The 15,884-nt window shown below is 40.3% G+C and overlaps 1 protein-coding gene across 1 annotated transcript in view; it reads right to left on the minus strand.

Annotated features, from left to right (window-relative positions):
* LOC133612720 (interleukin-17 receptor D) overlaps positions 1-15,884 on the minus strand; it is a 44,000-nt gene that overhangs the window by 14,363 nt on the left and 13,753 nt on the right. Inside the window, exons 2-5 of the mRNA XM_061970380.1 lie at positions 13,624-13,708; positions 13,218-13,376; positions 7,422-7,540; positions 4,718-4,841 (exon numbers count right to left, since the gene is read on the minus strand). Coding sequence (XP_061826364.1) covers positions 4,718-4,841; positions 7,422-7,540; positions 13,218-13,376; positions 13,624-13,708 — 487 coding nt within the window. The remainder of the gene's footprint in view (positions 1-4,717; positions 4,842-7,421; positions 7,541-13,217; positions 13,377-13,623; positions 13,709-15,884) is intronic.

Consider the following 15,884-nt stretch of genomic DNA (forward strand, 5'->3'; position numbering starts at 1 on the left):
AAAGTCCAGTCCATAGTGGATCTAACATAATATTGTGAGAGTCCAGGCCATAGTGGATCTAACATAATAGTGTGAGAGTCCAGTCCATAGTGGATCTAACATAATAGTGACAGTCCAGTCCATAATGGATCAAACATAATAGTGGGAGTCCAGTCCATAGTGGATCTAACATAATAGTGAGAGTCCAGTCTGTAGTGGATCTAACATAATATTGTGAAAGTCCAGTCCATAGTGGATCTAACATAATAGTGAGAGTCCAGTCCATAGTGGATCAAACATAATAGTGTGAGAGTCCAGTCCATAGTGGATCTAACATAATATTGTGAGAGTCCAGTCCATAGTGGATCTAGCATAATAGTGTGAGAGTCCAGTCCATAGTGGATCTAGCATAATAGTGTGAGAGTCCAGTCCATAGTGGATCTAACATAATAGTGAGAGTCCAGTCTGTAGTGGATCTAACATAATATTGTGAAAGTCCAGTCCATAGTGCATCTAACATAATAGTGTGAAAGTCCAGTCCATAGTGGATCTAACATAATATTGTGAGAGTCCAGTCCATAGTGGATCTAACATAATAGTGTGAGAGTCCCGTCCATAGTGGATCTAACATAATAGTGAGAGTCCAGTCCATAGTGGATCTAACATAATAGTGTGAGAGTCCAGTCCATATCGGATGTAACATAATAGTGAGAGTCCAGTCCATAGTGGATCTAACATAATATTGTGAGAGTCCAGTCCATAGTGGATCTAGCATAATAGTGTGAGAGTCCAGTCCATAGTGGATCTAACATGATATTGTGAAAGTCCAGTCCATAGTGGATCCAACATAATAGTAAGAGTCCAGTCCATAGTGGATCTAACATGATATTGTGAAAGTCCAGTCCATAGTGGATCTAACATAATAGTGTGAGAGTCCAGTCCATAGTGGATCTAGCATAATAGTGTGAGAGTCCAGTCCATAGTGGATCTAACATAATAGTGTGAGAGTCCAGTCCATAGTGGATCTAACATAATAGTGAGAGTCCAGTCCATAGTGGATCTAACATAATAGTGTGAGAGTCCAGTCTATAGTGGATCTACCATAATAGTGTGAGAGTCCAATCCATAGTGGATCTAACATAATATTGTGAGAGTCCAGTCCATAGTGGATCTAACATAATATTGTGAGAGTCCAGTCCATAGTGGATCTAGCATAATAGTGTGAGAGTCCAGTCCATACTGGATCTAACGTAATAGTGTGAGTCCAGTCCATAGTGGATCTAACATAATAGTGAGAGTCCAGTCCATAGTGGATCTAACATAATAGTGTGAGAGTCCAGTCCATAGTGGATCTAACATAATAGTGAGAGCCCAGTCCATAGTGGATCTAACATAATAGTGTGAGAGTCCAGTCCATAGTGGATCTAACATAATAGTGAGAGTCCAGTCCATAGTGGATCTAACATAATAGTGTGAGAGTCCAGTCTATAGTGGATCTACCATAATAGTGTGAGAGTCCAATCCATAGTGGATCTAACATAATATTGTGAGAGTCCAGTCCATAGTGGATCTAACATAATATTGTGAAAGTCCAGTCCATAGTGGATCTAACATAATAGTGTGAGAGTCCAGTCCATAGTGGATCTAACGTAATAGTGTGAGTCCAGTCCATAGTGGATCTAACATAATAGTGAGAGTCCAGTCCATAGTGGATCTAACATAATAGTGTGAGAGTCCAGTCCATAGTGGATCTAACATAATAGTGAGAGTCCAGTCCATAGTGGATCTAACATAATATTGTGAGAGTCCAGTCCATAGTGGATCTAACATAATAGTGTGAGAATCCAGTCCATAGTGGATCTAACATAATAGTGAGAGTCCAGTCCATAGTGGATCTAACATAATAGTGAGAGTCCAGTCCATAGTGGATCCAACATAATAGTGTGAGAGTCCAGTCCATAGTGGATCTAACATAATATTGTGAGAGTCCAGTCCATAGTGGATCTAACATAATAGTGAGAGTCCAGTCCATAGTGGATCTAACATAATATTGTGAGAGTCCAGTCCATAGTGGATCTAACATAATAGTGTGAGAATCCAGTCCATAGTGGATCTAACATAATAGTGAGAGTCCAGTCCATAGTGGATCTAACATAATAGTGAGAGTCCAGTCCATAGTGGATCCAACATAATAGTGTGAGAGTCCAGTCCATAGTGGATCTAACATAATATTGTGAGAGTCCAGTCCATAGTGGATCCAACATAATAGTGTGAGAGTCCAGTCCATAGTGGATCTAACATAATAGTGTGAGAGTCCAGTCCATAGTGGATCTAACATAATAGTGAGAGAGTCCAGTCCATAGTGTATCTAACATAATAGTGTGAGAGTCCAGTCCATAGTGGATCTAACATAATAGTGAGAGTCCAGTCCATAGTGGATCTAACATAATATTGTGAGAGTCCAGTCCATAGTGGATCTAACATAATAGTGAGAGTCCAGTCCATAGTGTATCTAACATAATAGTGTGAGAGTCCAGTCCATAGTGGATCTAACACCACACAATCACTTGATTAAAGTACAGTGTTTTATGTTCCTACATTCAAACAGTGTTGCCGTTCAAACTCTGTGTAATGTTGCAGTGGCCACAATATTAAATATCCTTTAAAAAAAAAAAAAAAAACTCTGCCTTGTTTTTAATAAATACTTAGGCCTACTACACTACTGCATTTTAATGTTGGTCATTATGTTGGTGAGTTTTCTGAAGTGGTACTTGGTGAAAAAAGTTTTAGACTCAGACTCACACTGCTAATTCTGCCTAGCAACAACTCCTATGACTTTTAACTATTTGTCAGAGGCCTTATCTTTATTAACATGCCATGAAGAAGTAAACATGTGACTATTGGGACATATACCTGGGGTAAGCATTAGGGCTGCGAATCTTTGGGTGTCCCACGATTAGATTCAATATCGATTCTTGGGGTCACGATTCGATTCGATTCAACACGATTCTCGATTCAAAAACGATTTTTTTTCCCCGATTCAAAAGGATTCTCTATTCATTCAATACATAGGATTTCAGCGGGATCTACCCCAGTCTGCTGACATGCAAGCAGAGTAGTAGATTTTTGTAAAAAGCTTTTATAATTGTAAAGGACAATGTTTTATCAACTGATTGCAATAATGTACATTTGTTTGAACTATTAAATGAACCAAAAATATGACTTATTTTATCTTTGTGAAAATATTGGACACAGTGTGTTGTCAAGCTTATGAGATGCGATGCAAGTGTAAGCCACTGTGACACTATTGTTTTTTTTATTTTATTTTTTATAAATGTCTAATGATAATGTCAATGAGGGATTTTTAATCACTGCTATGTTGAAATTGTAACTAATATTGATACTGTTGTTGATAATATTCATTTTTGTTTCACTACTTTTGCTTTGTTCTGTCGTGTTTGTGTCTCCTCTCAATTGCTCTGTTTATTGCAGTTCTGAGTGTTGCTGGGCCGGGTTTGGTTTTGGAATTGGATTGCATTGTTATGGTATTGCTGCGTATTGTTTTGTTGGATTGATTTATTTAAAAAAAATAAAAAAATAAAAAATAAATAAATAAATAAAAATAAAAATAAAATAACAATCGATTTTTTTTCCCACACCCCTAGTAAGCATGCATATTTATAAGGGACCACAATAGAGATGCGCAGATAGGCAATTATTTCATCTTCAACCGCATCACAAAAGTCGTCAACCATCCGCATCCACCCGAACTAACATTTAATCAAAACCGCACCCGCCCATTGTTATATATCTAATATAGACGATGCAAGGCATTAGTGAGGTTATAAAGCTTTTGCCTGTTAAAGAAAGGAGACTGATCCAATTCAGCAGAGACATTCAATGCGTGCCACGCTGTCACGGCCCAGACGCACACCAGTGCGCAATCATCTGGGAGCCGCGCTGAGCGCACCTCCAAGCGCGCTCGCGCCACTCAAACTGCTGCAGGCAGCTGCGTTCTATCTTGTTTTAACATCCTCTGGCACTCTTCTGGGATCACGGCGGACGAAACTGCTCATGCTCAGGGTGTTTGTGGAGATTCGGGGTTTTGCACAAATGTGATGCACCATGTTAGATGTCCCGGTTTCGTGACTGTCGTAGACATAAACAGCGTCGCAGCTCTTGCAAATCACGTAGCCAGCATTACTATCATCCTGATTTACAACCTCATAAAAACGAGTCCACGCTGAACTTTTCTGGCCTTTTTTTCCCCCTGGTCTTTAGTATTCCCTTTTTTAGTTTGTCGCGTACCACGTTTGCTGCCGGCATTGCCATCTCTTTTTTTCTTCTTCTTCTGTTGTGGCATATGCTGCAGGTGCCTGCTCGTTTTTCGTATGTGGGTAACAACATTTAACTATGTATATATATTTCCCAATTGGTTTAACTGCCACCCGCCTGAATCTATTTAAAATCTAATTTTTTTTTATTTCAACCGCCCGACCCGACCCGCGGATAAAATCTAATTTTTTTTTATTTCAACCGCCCGACCCGCGGATAATCCGCGGACTCCGCGGTTGTGTCCGCAAACCGCGCATCTCTAGTCCACAATCAATTTAAGCCTAGGAGAGGGACAGCGAGATTGTAACGGATGACTGCACTACATATAAATCATACCAAATAAAACAAAAATCAGCGCTGTAGTATTTGCAGTATTATGTGTTTGTAAGATGATGCGACTCACAGCGCGTGGAGAAGATCTTGCTGTGATAGAACTTCTCCCACTTCTCGGGCACAGGCAGGGCCATGACGGTCACAGCATAATCGGAGCCAAGGGAGAGTCCGGAGAACATGTCCGACTTGTACACCTGTAACAGGACAAATCCTTGCGTGAGTCATTTCATTTAAATCTATTTCATTCAAATATGAATACACTTTAAAATGTCCTTTATTTCCACACATCATTTTGTTTGAAGCAGAAAAACATGAACATAAATGTGGAGGTACATGATGTTCAGAGACACTGAAGACTGTCTAATAAATCCAGATCAGTATTTTTGAATCCCAAAACACAAGAAACAACGATTTATTTTATAAGTAAAGGTAAGACCATAATAATGTTTTTTTTAATTAAATGTGCTTTTTTGTGTGCTACAGTTTGTATGTGTAAAGTTAAAGTTAAGTTAAAGTACCAATGATTGTCACACACACACTAGGTGTAATGAAAATTGTCCTCTGCATTTGACCCATCCCTTGTTCACCCCCTGGGAGGTGAGGGGAGCAGTGAGCAGCAGCGGTGGCCACGCCCGGGAATCATACTTGGTGATTTAACCCCCAATTCCAACCCTTGATGCTGAGTGCCAATCAGGGAGGTAACGGCTCCCATTTTTATAGTCTTTGGTATGACTCGGCCGGGGTTTGAACTCATAATTTCGCCACACCGAGTGTGTGTGTGACAATCATTGGTACTTTAACTTTAACTTCATTTGGATAAAAACAAAACAAGAAATGAGGCCAAATATGACAATATAAAACCACTTTACGCTGAGCAATGAAACACATGTACCGCCACATTTTAATTTTTTTTTATTAGAGATGTCCGATAATGGCTTTTTTGCCGATATTCCGATATTGTCCAACTCTTAACTGCTGTTGCGTTTTGGACCAGTTGTTCCTCCCAGGGAATTCAAGTCACAAGTCGCTCCCAAGCTCTTTACGACACTTAAAGCTGAGTAGAAAAACCACCAGAGACAGAATAGGTATTTTGTAATATATTTGCAAAGCTTTGCATATATACATTGAGACCAGTCCAGCATAGAACATTCAATCGCTTCGCTAAGATGGTCTGCCCCCCCGAAAAACCCTCTCCCCTCTTAAGTCCCTGGCAGTCATGTCTCTCTAGCCAAAACAAATGCCCATTATCTCTCTTTGTAACATTCCTCATTCAAGGTTAAGCACACCGTTTTGCAGACAACCAAAAGACCACAATTGGAAGAAAAACACTAGCTATTTTGTAATATGATTATGAAATAAAAAGAAGTAACACTTAAATTCGGATATATGTAAATATCTGCCTCCGACACTACCGATTCCGATATCAACCGATACCGATATATACAGTCGTGGAATTAACACATTATTATGCCTAATTTTGTTGTGATGCCCCGCTGGATGCATTAAACAATGTAACAAGGTTTTCCAAAATAAATCAACTCAAGTTATGGAAAAAAAAAATGCCAACATGGCACTGCCATATTTATTATTGAAGTCACAAAGTGCATTTTTTTTTTTTTTAACATGCCTCAAAACAGCAGCTTGGAATTTGGGACATGCTCTCCCTGAGAGAACATGAGGAGGTTGAGGTGGGCGGGGGTTAGGGGGGGTCGGGGTTTTCAGGTAGGGGGTAGCAGAGGGTGTGTATTGTAGCGTCCCGGAAGAGTTAGTGCTGCAAGGGGTTCTGGGTATTTGTTCTGTTGTGTTTATTTTGTGTTACGGTGCGGATGTAGAAGCATTTAAGTCCCATCTTAAAACTCATTTGTATACTCTAGCCTTTAAATAGACCCCCCTTTTAGACCAGTTGATCTGCCGTTTCTTTTTTTTTCTCCTCTGCTCCCCTCTTCCTTGTGGCATCCCGGAAGAGTTAGTGCTGCAAGGGATTCTGGGTATTTGTTCTGTTGTGTTTATGTTGTGTTACGGTGCGGAAGTTCCCCCAAAATGTGTTTGTCATTCTTGTTTGGTGTGGGTTCACAGTGTGGCGCATATTTGTAACAGTGTTAAAGTTGTTTATACGGCCACCCTCAGTGTGACCTGTATGGCTGTTGACCAAGTATGCCTTGCATTCACTCGTGTGTGTGAAAAGCCGTAGATATTATGTGACTGGGCCGGCACGCATAGGCAGTGCCTTTAAGGTTTATTGGCGCTCTATACTTCTCCCTACACAGCGGTGTTTTAAAAAGTCATACATTTTACTTTTTGAAACCGATACCGATAATTTCCGATTTCACATTTTTAAAGCATTTATCGGCTGATAATATTGGCAGTCAGATATTATCGGACATCTCTATTATTTATCTCCCAAAAAGACCCAAATGTGGCAAGACAGGCATATACAGCTACTGTACTTTACGTTGTCTAATAAAATATGAAATTCATGTATCAGTGGAAAAAAAAACAATAATTGCAGAGATATAGAACCAGGATTTTCCATCTGAGAGCAACATTAAAATATTCACTTTATGTTGTGTATCTCCACATGTATGTTGTTTTTTCATCCAAAGCAAGAAACAAATGTGAACATTTTTGCTTTTCATTGCAGATTGACAACGCACGTTTTATCTCCACAGTAACTATTATGACGGTGCAGAATAACATCGGTTTTTAGAGAAAAAAAAAAATGCAGGAAAACCACGAAAAAGCATTCGTCGATGTGTAATTGCCGGGAAAAATACCGTTTGAGCGTGTGAAGCAGAGAGTGTGAGGTTTGGCTGGAAGAGAAAAAGCTGACAGGCAAAACCGGACCCTCCCAAAGACTGCAAGGACACCTGGAAGCCTCGCAGGAACTCGATACCTGCAGAAAAGAAAAACAATAACTATAAATACATGATAATATCTGTATTTCCATCTAGAAAAAATGTCCATCTCTCTCCTCCCTCTATTGTGCGTTATCACAGCCCACTCCTCTGACCCGCCTCCTCAGAATCAGAACCAGAATCAGAAGTACTTTATTAATCCCCGAGGGGAAATTGAGATTTTCAGCACAATCCCATTCAAGATCAGACAAACATTACAGGGAGACAGAAAAAGGATCGCTGACAACTTCCGGCGCCCCTTGCAAAAAAAAAAGGGTCAGAAACAGGTAAATGTTGGGGAAGGGGCGGTGGAGAGTAATAAAAATATTCAGTCACAAGTTGGACCCCAGGGAAAGGGGCCAGACTGAGGTCAAGGAAAAAAAACCTCATTGCCATAACACATATAAACAAGTTATATAGAATCAACAAAACTTGCAACAGAGGGTAGGGAGTGGGAGTTACGGCGGCCGGCTTCTGCTGTATAAGCACTAGTCAGCCGTCAATCGCCCCTAAGGGGACTCAAGCTGTGGCGAAGGCGTGGGGTGGGGGTGGTGCATATGCGCACACAGAATGTGGGCAATGGCCCTACCCCTGCAGACGGGGGTAAGCCCATTTTAATTGGAGCCACCTAGGCTCCCCTATAAAGCAGGTTTCCATTAATAGCTTTTCTCTCTGCTCCTCCGGGTAAACCCTTATGTCATACTTGCCAACCTTGAGAGGTCCGATTTCGAGAGGTGGGGGGGCGTGGTCGGGGTGGGTTGGGGCGTGGTTGGGGGCGTGGTTAAGATGGGGGGAGTATATTGACAGCTAGAATTCACCAAGTCAAGTATTTCATACATATATATATATATATATATATATATACATATATATATATATATATATATATATATATATATATATATATATATATATATATACAGTATATATATATCAATCAATCAATCAATCAATGTTTATTTATATAGCCCTAAATCACAAGTGTCTCAAAGGGCTGCACAAGCCACAACGACATCCTCGGTACAAAGCCCACATAAGGGCAAGGAAAAACTCACCCCAGTGGGACGTCGATGTGAATGACTATGAGAAACCTTGGAGAGGACCGCATATGTGGGTATATATATATATATATATATATATATATATATATATATATATATATATATATATATATATATGTATGTGTGGGAAAAAAAATCACAAGACTATTTCATCTCTACAGGCCTGTTTCATGAGGGGGGGTACCCTCAATCATCAGGAGATTTTGATTGAGGGTACCCCCCCTCATGAAACAGGCCTGTAGAGATGAAATAGTCTTGTGATTTTTTTTTTCCCACACATACATATATTGCGCTCTACTACGGTATCGAGCACTATTTTTTGGATAACCTTATTAAGACATATATATATATATATATATATATATACATATATATATATACATACATATATATATATATATATATATATATATATATATATATATATATATATATATATATATATATATATATATCAGTCAGAAAAAATACAAAAAAAATACAATTAATTTTGATGTTTTTAGCAAAATATAGTAAAAATGTTTTTTTTTTTTTTTTTTTAATTAATAAATATATTTATTTTTAGGTAAGATAAACATAATATTACAATTTGTCTCTAGTCTGGATGATTTAGTTCTTGTCACCTTGTTGTCCTCCCGTCTTGAAAAAAGGCTGTCCTCACTCAGGTCCGCATGGAGCTGGAGGGGGCGTGGCCTCCAGCTCCGGCTGAAAATCAGGAGATTTTCGGGAGAATATTTGTCCCGGGAGGTTTTCGGGAGAGGCGCTGAATTTCGGGAGTCTCCCGGAAAATTCGGGAGGGTTGGCAAGTATGCCTTATGTTTTGTGTTCTTGGTTCCCTTTCTTACGGTTTACAATAAACACTATTTTTTTTATCGGCGTATAGTTTGTTGTTACCCCTCATTTTTGTTGTGTTCAATGAGCGACCTGGGACACGTCATCGACCCGGACGAGCCCCCACATCACAAGTCACTTTTTCCGTTCACATTTCAAATAATAATGATAATGATGAATGATGGATTAGATTTATATAAGCGCTTTTCTAGACACTCAAAGCGCTTCACAGAAGTGAGAACCCATCATTCATTCACACCTGGTGGTGGTAAGCTACTTTCGTAGCCACAGCTGCCCTGGGGTAGACTTACGGAAGCGTGGCTGCCAGTTTGCGCCTACGACCACCACCTATCATTCATTCACCAGTGTGAGCGGCACCGGGGGCAATGGTGAAGTGTCCTGCCCAAGGACACAACGGCAGCGATTTGGATGGTAAGAGGCGGGGAGCGAACCTGCAACCCTCAGGTTTCTGGCACGGCCGCTCTACCCACTACGCCATGCTGCCCCAAAGAAAGTCCTTTCTTATACACACATACTGAAAGTAAGTGTACTCATTTGCATATAGTACACACAATGTCAATGTCAATCTGTACAGTGGCCTAGTGGTTAGCGTGTCCGCCCTGTGATGGGTAGGTTGTGAGTTCAAACCCCGGCCGAGTCATACCAAAGACTATAAAAATGGGAGCCATTACCTCCCTGCTTGGCACTCAGCATCAAGGGTTGGAATTGGGGGTTAAATCACCAAAAATGATTCCCGGGCGTGGCCACTGCTGCTGCTCACTGCTCCCCTCACCTCCCAGGGGGTGATCAAGGGTGATAGGTCAAATGCAGAGAATAATTTCGCCACACCTAGTGTATGTGTGACAATCATTGGTACTTTACCTTTAACTTAACATTGACATACATCAAAATAACTGCAGGGAAGGTTTAGTGTAGTCGGACATGATCTATGGAATGTGGCTATAAGTTTGATTGAAATTGATTGATTGATTGATTAATTGATTGATTGATTGATTGAAACTTGTATTAGTAGACTGCACAGTACAGTACATATTCCGTACAATTGACCACTAAATGGTAACACCCGAATAAGTTTTTCAACTTGTTTAAAGGGGAACATTATCACAATTTCAGAAGGGTTAAAACCATTAAAAATCAGTTCCCAGTGGCTTATTATATTTTTCGAAGATTTTTTCAAAATTTTACCCATCACGCAATATCCCTAAAAAAAGCTTCAAAGTGCCTGATTTTAACCATCGTTATATACACCCGTCCATTTTCCTGTGACGTCACATAGTGATGCCAACACAAACAAACATGGCGGAAAGAACAGCAAGCTATAGCGACATTAGCTCGGATTCAGACTCGGATTTCAGCGGCTTAAGCGATTCAACAGATTACGCATGTATTGAAACGGATGGTTGTAGTGTGGAGGCAGGTAGCGAAAACGAAATTGAAGAAGAAACTGAAGCTATTGAGCCATATCGGTTTGAACCGTATGCAAGCGAAACCGACGAAAACGACACGACAGCCAGCGACACGGGAGAAAGCGAGGACGAATTCGGCGATCGCCTTCTAACCAACGATTGGTATGTGTTTGTTTGGCATTAAAGGAAACTAACAACTATGAACTAGGTTTACAGCATATGAAATACATTTGGCAACAACATGCACTTTGAGAGTGCAGACAGCCCAATTTTCATCAATTAATATATTCTGTAGACATACCCTCATCCGCGCTCTTTTCCTGAAAGCTGATCTGTCCAGTTTTGGAGTTGATGTCAGCAGGCCAGGGAAGCTAGGGTCGATAGGGGGTTTAGCTCGCTCGTCTGCGGGAACAAACTGCCGCCATTGCTTGCCGTGCTACCGAGGGCCTTTGTCCCTGAATTGCTCACACACTCCGGCAGATTCAATGGGGGGTCTGGCGGCAGATTTCTTTGACTTTATCGTTGGAAATGCATCTGCTTTGAGTGTCGCAGGATATCCACACATTCTTGCCATCTCTGTCGTAGCATAGCTTTCGTCGGTAAAGCGTGCGGAACAAACGTCCAATTTCTTGCCACTTTCGCATCTTTGGGCCACTGGTGCAACTTGAATCCGTCCCTGTTCGTGTTGTTACACCCTCCGACAACACACCGACGAGGCATGACGTCTCCAAGGTACGGAAAACAGTCGGAAAAAACGGAAAATAACAGAGCTGATTTGACTCGGTGTTTGAGAAAATGGCGGATTGCTTCCCGATCCGAGAGCGAATATTAGAAAGGCGTTTAATTCGCCCAAATTCACCCATTTAGAGTTCGGAAATCGGTTAAAAAAATATATGGTCTTTTTTCTGCAACATCAAGGTATATATTGAGGCTTACATAGGTCTGGTGATAATGTTCCCCTTTAATGTCAGTTTGAATTCCAAATTTTTAGATTTTTCTACCTGAAACCTGAATTCTAAATTGTGCGAACCCATGAAAGGTTTTACAATAAATTCCCAGCTATTTGCTAACATTCTCATGTTCTGGCTCATCTTCCAGTAAACCAGCACTTAAATATACGCCACCCTTGCTTTTTTTTATTATTAGAAAAAACAACATGAACTTGAAATTTTGATGTTTTATATCACATTTGTGTCATGGCGGCCCTGTAATTTGCAATGAGCAACATAGCATAGCTTTCGTCGGTAAAGTGTGCGGAACAAACGTCCAATTTCTTGCCACTTTGGCATCTTTGGGCCACTGGTGCAACTTGAATCCGTCCCTGTTCGTGTTGTTACACCCTCCGACAACACACCGACGAGGCATGATGTCTCCAAGGTACGGAAAACAGTCGAAAAAAACGGAAAATAACAGAGCTGATTTGACTCGGTGTTTGAGAAAATGGCGGATTGCTTCCCGATCCGAGAGCGAATATTAGAAAGGCGTTTAATTCGCCCAAATTCACCCATTTAGAGTTAGGAAATCGGTTAAAAAAATATATGGTCTTTTTTCTGCAACATCAAGGTATATATTGACGCTTACATAGGTCTGGTGATAATGTTCCCCTTTAATGTCAGTTTGAATTCCAAATTTTTTGATTTTTCTACCTGAAACCTGAATTCTAAATTGTGCGAACCCATGAAAGGTTTTACAATAAATTCCCAGCTATTTGCTAACATTCTCATGTTCTGGCTCATCTTCCAGTAAACCAGCACTTAAATATACGCCACCCTTGCTTTTTTTTATTATTAGAAAAAACAACATGAACTTGAAATTTTGATGTTTTGTATCACATTTGTGTCATGGCGGCCCTGTAATCTGCAATGAGCAACATAGCATAGCTTTCGTCGGTAAAGTGTGCGGAACAAACGTCCAATTTCTTGCCACTTTGGCATCTTTGGGCCACTGGTGCAACTTGAATCCGTCCCTGTTCGTGTTGTTACACCCTCCGACAACACACCGACGAGGCATGATGTCTCCAAGGTACGGAAAACAGTCGAAAAAAACGGAAAATAACAGAGCTGATTTGACTCGGTGTTTGAGAAAATGGCGGATTGCTTACCGAGAGCGAATATTAGAAAGGCGTTTAATTCGCCAAAATCCACCCATTTAGAGTTCGGAAATCGGTTAAAAAAATATATGGTCTTTTTTCTGCAACATCAAGGTATATATTGACGCTTACATAGGTCTGGTGATAATGTTCCCCTTTAAGTCGGGGTCCACGTTAATCAATTCATGGTAGATATATGGTAAGATGGTAAGATGGTAAGATGTAGAATGACACAAGTACAGAATGTCTAGGGTTCAGATCAACACACCGTATTGGCTGGGCTTCCAGGAGACAACCACAGAATCCAAATTAGGGTCCGAACTGGGTACCGACTCAATGTTGATGTCGTGCGGTGCTTGAACGAAGTGTTGACACAAACGAGGGTCCTCTTCTCCGAGCAGTTGAAAGCACGGCCAAGGAATACAACCTGAGGAGAAAAAATATGATCATTAAGACGGACGGCGTGGCTCTCGAAACTTTAGGCCGGGTTCCTGGTACAAGTCCAGCTTTGGCCATTAGAGTTACTTTCATTGTGTCTTTGGGAAAGGCTCTTAGCCCACCTGGCTCCCAGTGCCCCTTACACTGGTATGGGGGACTACAGACGGAAATGAGTGTTTCAAAGTCCACATTCTTTTCTTTCATTCTGATAGAAAGGCAGTGAGAATTCCACTTACTTCCTAAAGTACCTTTGTACTTCAAGCCAAGCACTTTGTCCACTTCATCGCTGTTTATTCTGCAATAGTGACATCCTGGTCCTCCCTGTAGGTGGCAGAGGTACTTAATATATGTATTAAAAGTTATGTTATACACACTTACTGAGACAAAACACATGAGTCTTTGTACTACTTCTATATATTTACCGTACCGCAGGGGCGTCACTAGCTTTTAAGGACAGGGGGGGGCTTAGCCCCCAGGAGATGCACAGGATGCAAGCGAGTAGCGCACGAGCACAAAACTTCACAAACGGCTAACAAAGACTTAGAAATTATTCATTGTTATTATTATTTTATTTTTTTAAATGCACGGGACGAAATGAAATGCTCCCCGGGACGATGGTTTTAACCATTTTTTTCTTTTTCTTTTTATGTATTTATTAATTTTACATTTTATATTAAATGTCTTGGTTTTTTCTCCCTCTGAAAGTCCTGTGAAATAACAAGCTATAATACACCAGCTATTAATGTAACAATACAATAAAACAAATATATTTAATGATGTTTTTTTTTCATTATTTTATGTATTTTACTTGATATAGATTCTACAAATGATGTGGGCATTTTTTATATGAACAAGTCCAAGGACCGCAGGCAAGGTCGCAGAGAAAATGCGGACTGGAGTTTGAGTGATGTGGGCATTTTCTATACGAACAAGTGGAATGGATTGGACACCGACACACTAAAGGGGCTCTCTACCTTACACTATGAAGTGAGGAAACTGAGTGAATAATGACAGGTTATATGATTATTTAAACTCATATTTGGGCCACTTTATAATATGTCGGCATGTATTTGTAAAAAAAAAAAAAATTAAAAAATAAATAAATATAACACCAAATTATTTAGGGGGGGGCTTAAGAATATTTTAGGGGGGCTTGAGCCCCCCTAAAATAGGCCTAACAACGCCAATGCCGTACCGTATTTTTCAGACTATAAGGCGCACTTAAAATCCTTTCATTTTCTCAAAACTCGACAGTGCGCCTTATAACCCGGTGCGCCTAATGTACGGAATCATTTTGGTTGTGCTCACCGACCTCGAAGCTATTCTATTTGGTACATGGTGAAATGTTAATTGTGACCAGTAGATGGCAGTCAAACATAAGAGATACGTGTAGACTGCAATATGACTCAAGTAAACAACGCCAACATTTTATATGTTCCATTGAAAATATAGAACATTACACATGGCGCTCAAAAATCTATCAAAATGTTTTAATAGGACTTTGGTAAGCTATGAAGCCACACTACTTGATGGATTGTACTGTGCTTCAACATAGGAGTATTATTATGGTGTGTGTAAAGTAAGACAAATTATATGGCGTTTTGTTTCGCAATATTACAAACCCTGTTTCCATATGAGTTGGGAAATTGTGTTGGATGTAAATTTAAACGGAATACAATGATTTGCATATCCTTTTCAACCCATATTCAATTGAATGCACTACAAAGACAACATATTTGATGTTCAAACTCATAAACATTTTATTTTTTTGCAAATAATAATTAACTTTGAATTTCATGGCTGCAACATGTGCCAAAGTAGTTGGGAAAGGGCATGTTCACCACTGTGTTACATGGCCTTTCCTTTTACCAACACTCAGTAAACGTTTGGGAACTGAGGAGACACATTTTTTAAGCTTCTCAGTTGGAATTCTTTCCCATTCTTGCTTGATGTACAGCTTAAGTTGTTCAACAGTCCGGGGTTCTCCGTTGTGATATTTTAGGCTTCATAATGCGCCACACATTTTCAATGGGAGACAGGTCTGGACTACAGGCAGGCCAGTCTAGTACCCGCACTCTTTTACTATGAAGCCACGTTGATGTAAGACGTGGCTTGGCATTGTCTTGCTGAAATAAGCAGGGGCGTCCAATGTAACGTTGCTCGGATGGCAACATATGTTGCTCCAAAACCTGTATGTACCTTTCAGCATTAATTGCACCTTCACAGATGTGTAAGTTACCCATGTCTTGGGCACTAATACACCCCCATACCATCACACATGCTGGCTTTTCAACTTTGCGCCTATAACAATCCGGATGGTTCTTTTCCTCTTTGGTCCGGAGGACACAACGTCCACAGTATCCAAAACAATTTGAAATGTGGACTCGTCAGACCACAAAACACATTTCCACTTTGTATCAGTTCATCTTAGATGAGCTCAGGCCCAGCGAAGCCGACGGCGTTTCTGGGTGTTGTTGATAAACGTTTTTCGCCTTGC

Source organism: Nerophis lumbriciformis, linkage group LG01 (assembly GCF_033978685.3).
Source record: "Nerophis lumbriciformis linkage group LG01, RoL_Nlum_v2.1, whole genome shotgun sequence".
NCBI lineage: Eukaryota > Metazoa > Chordata > Actinopteri > Syngnathiformes > Syngnathidae > Nerophis > Nerophis lumbriciformis.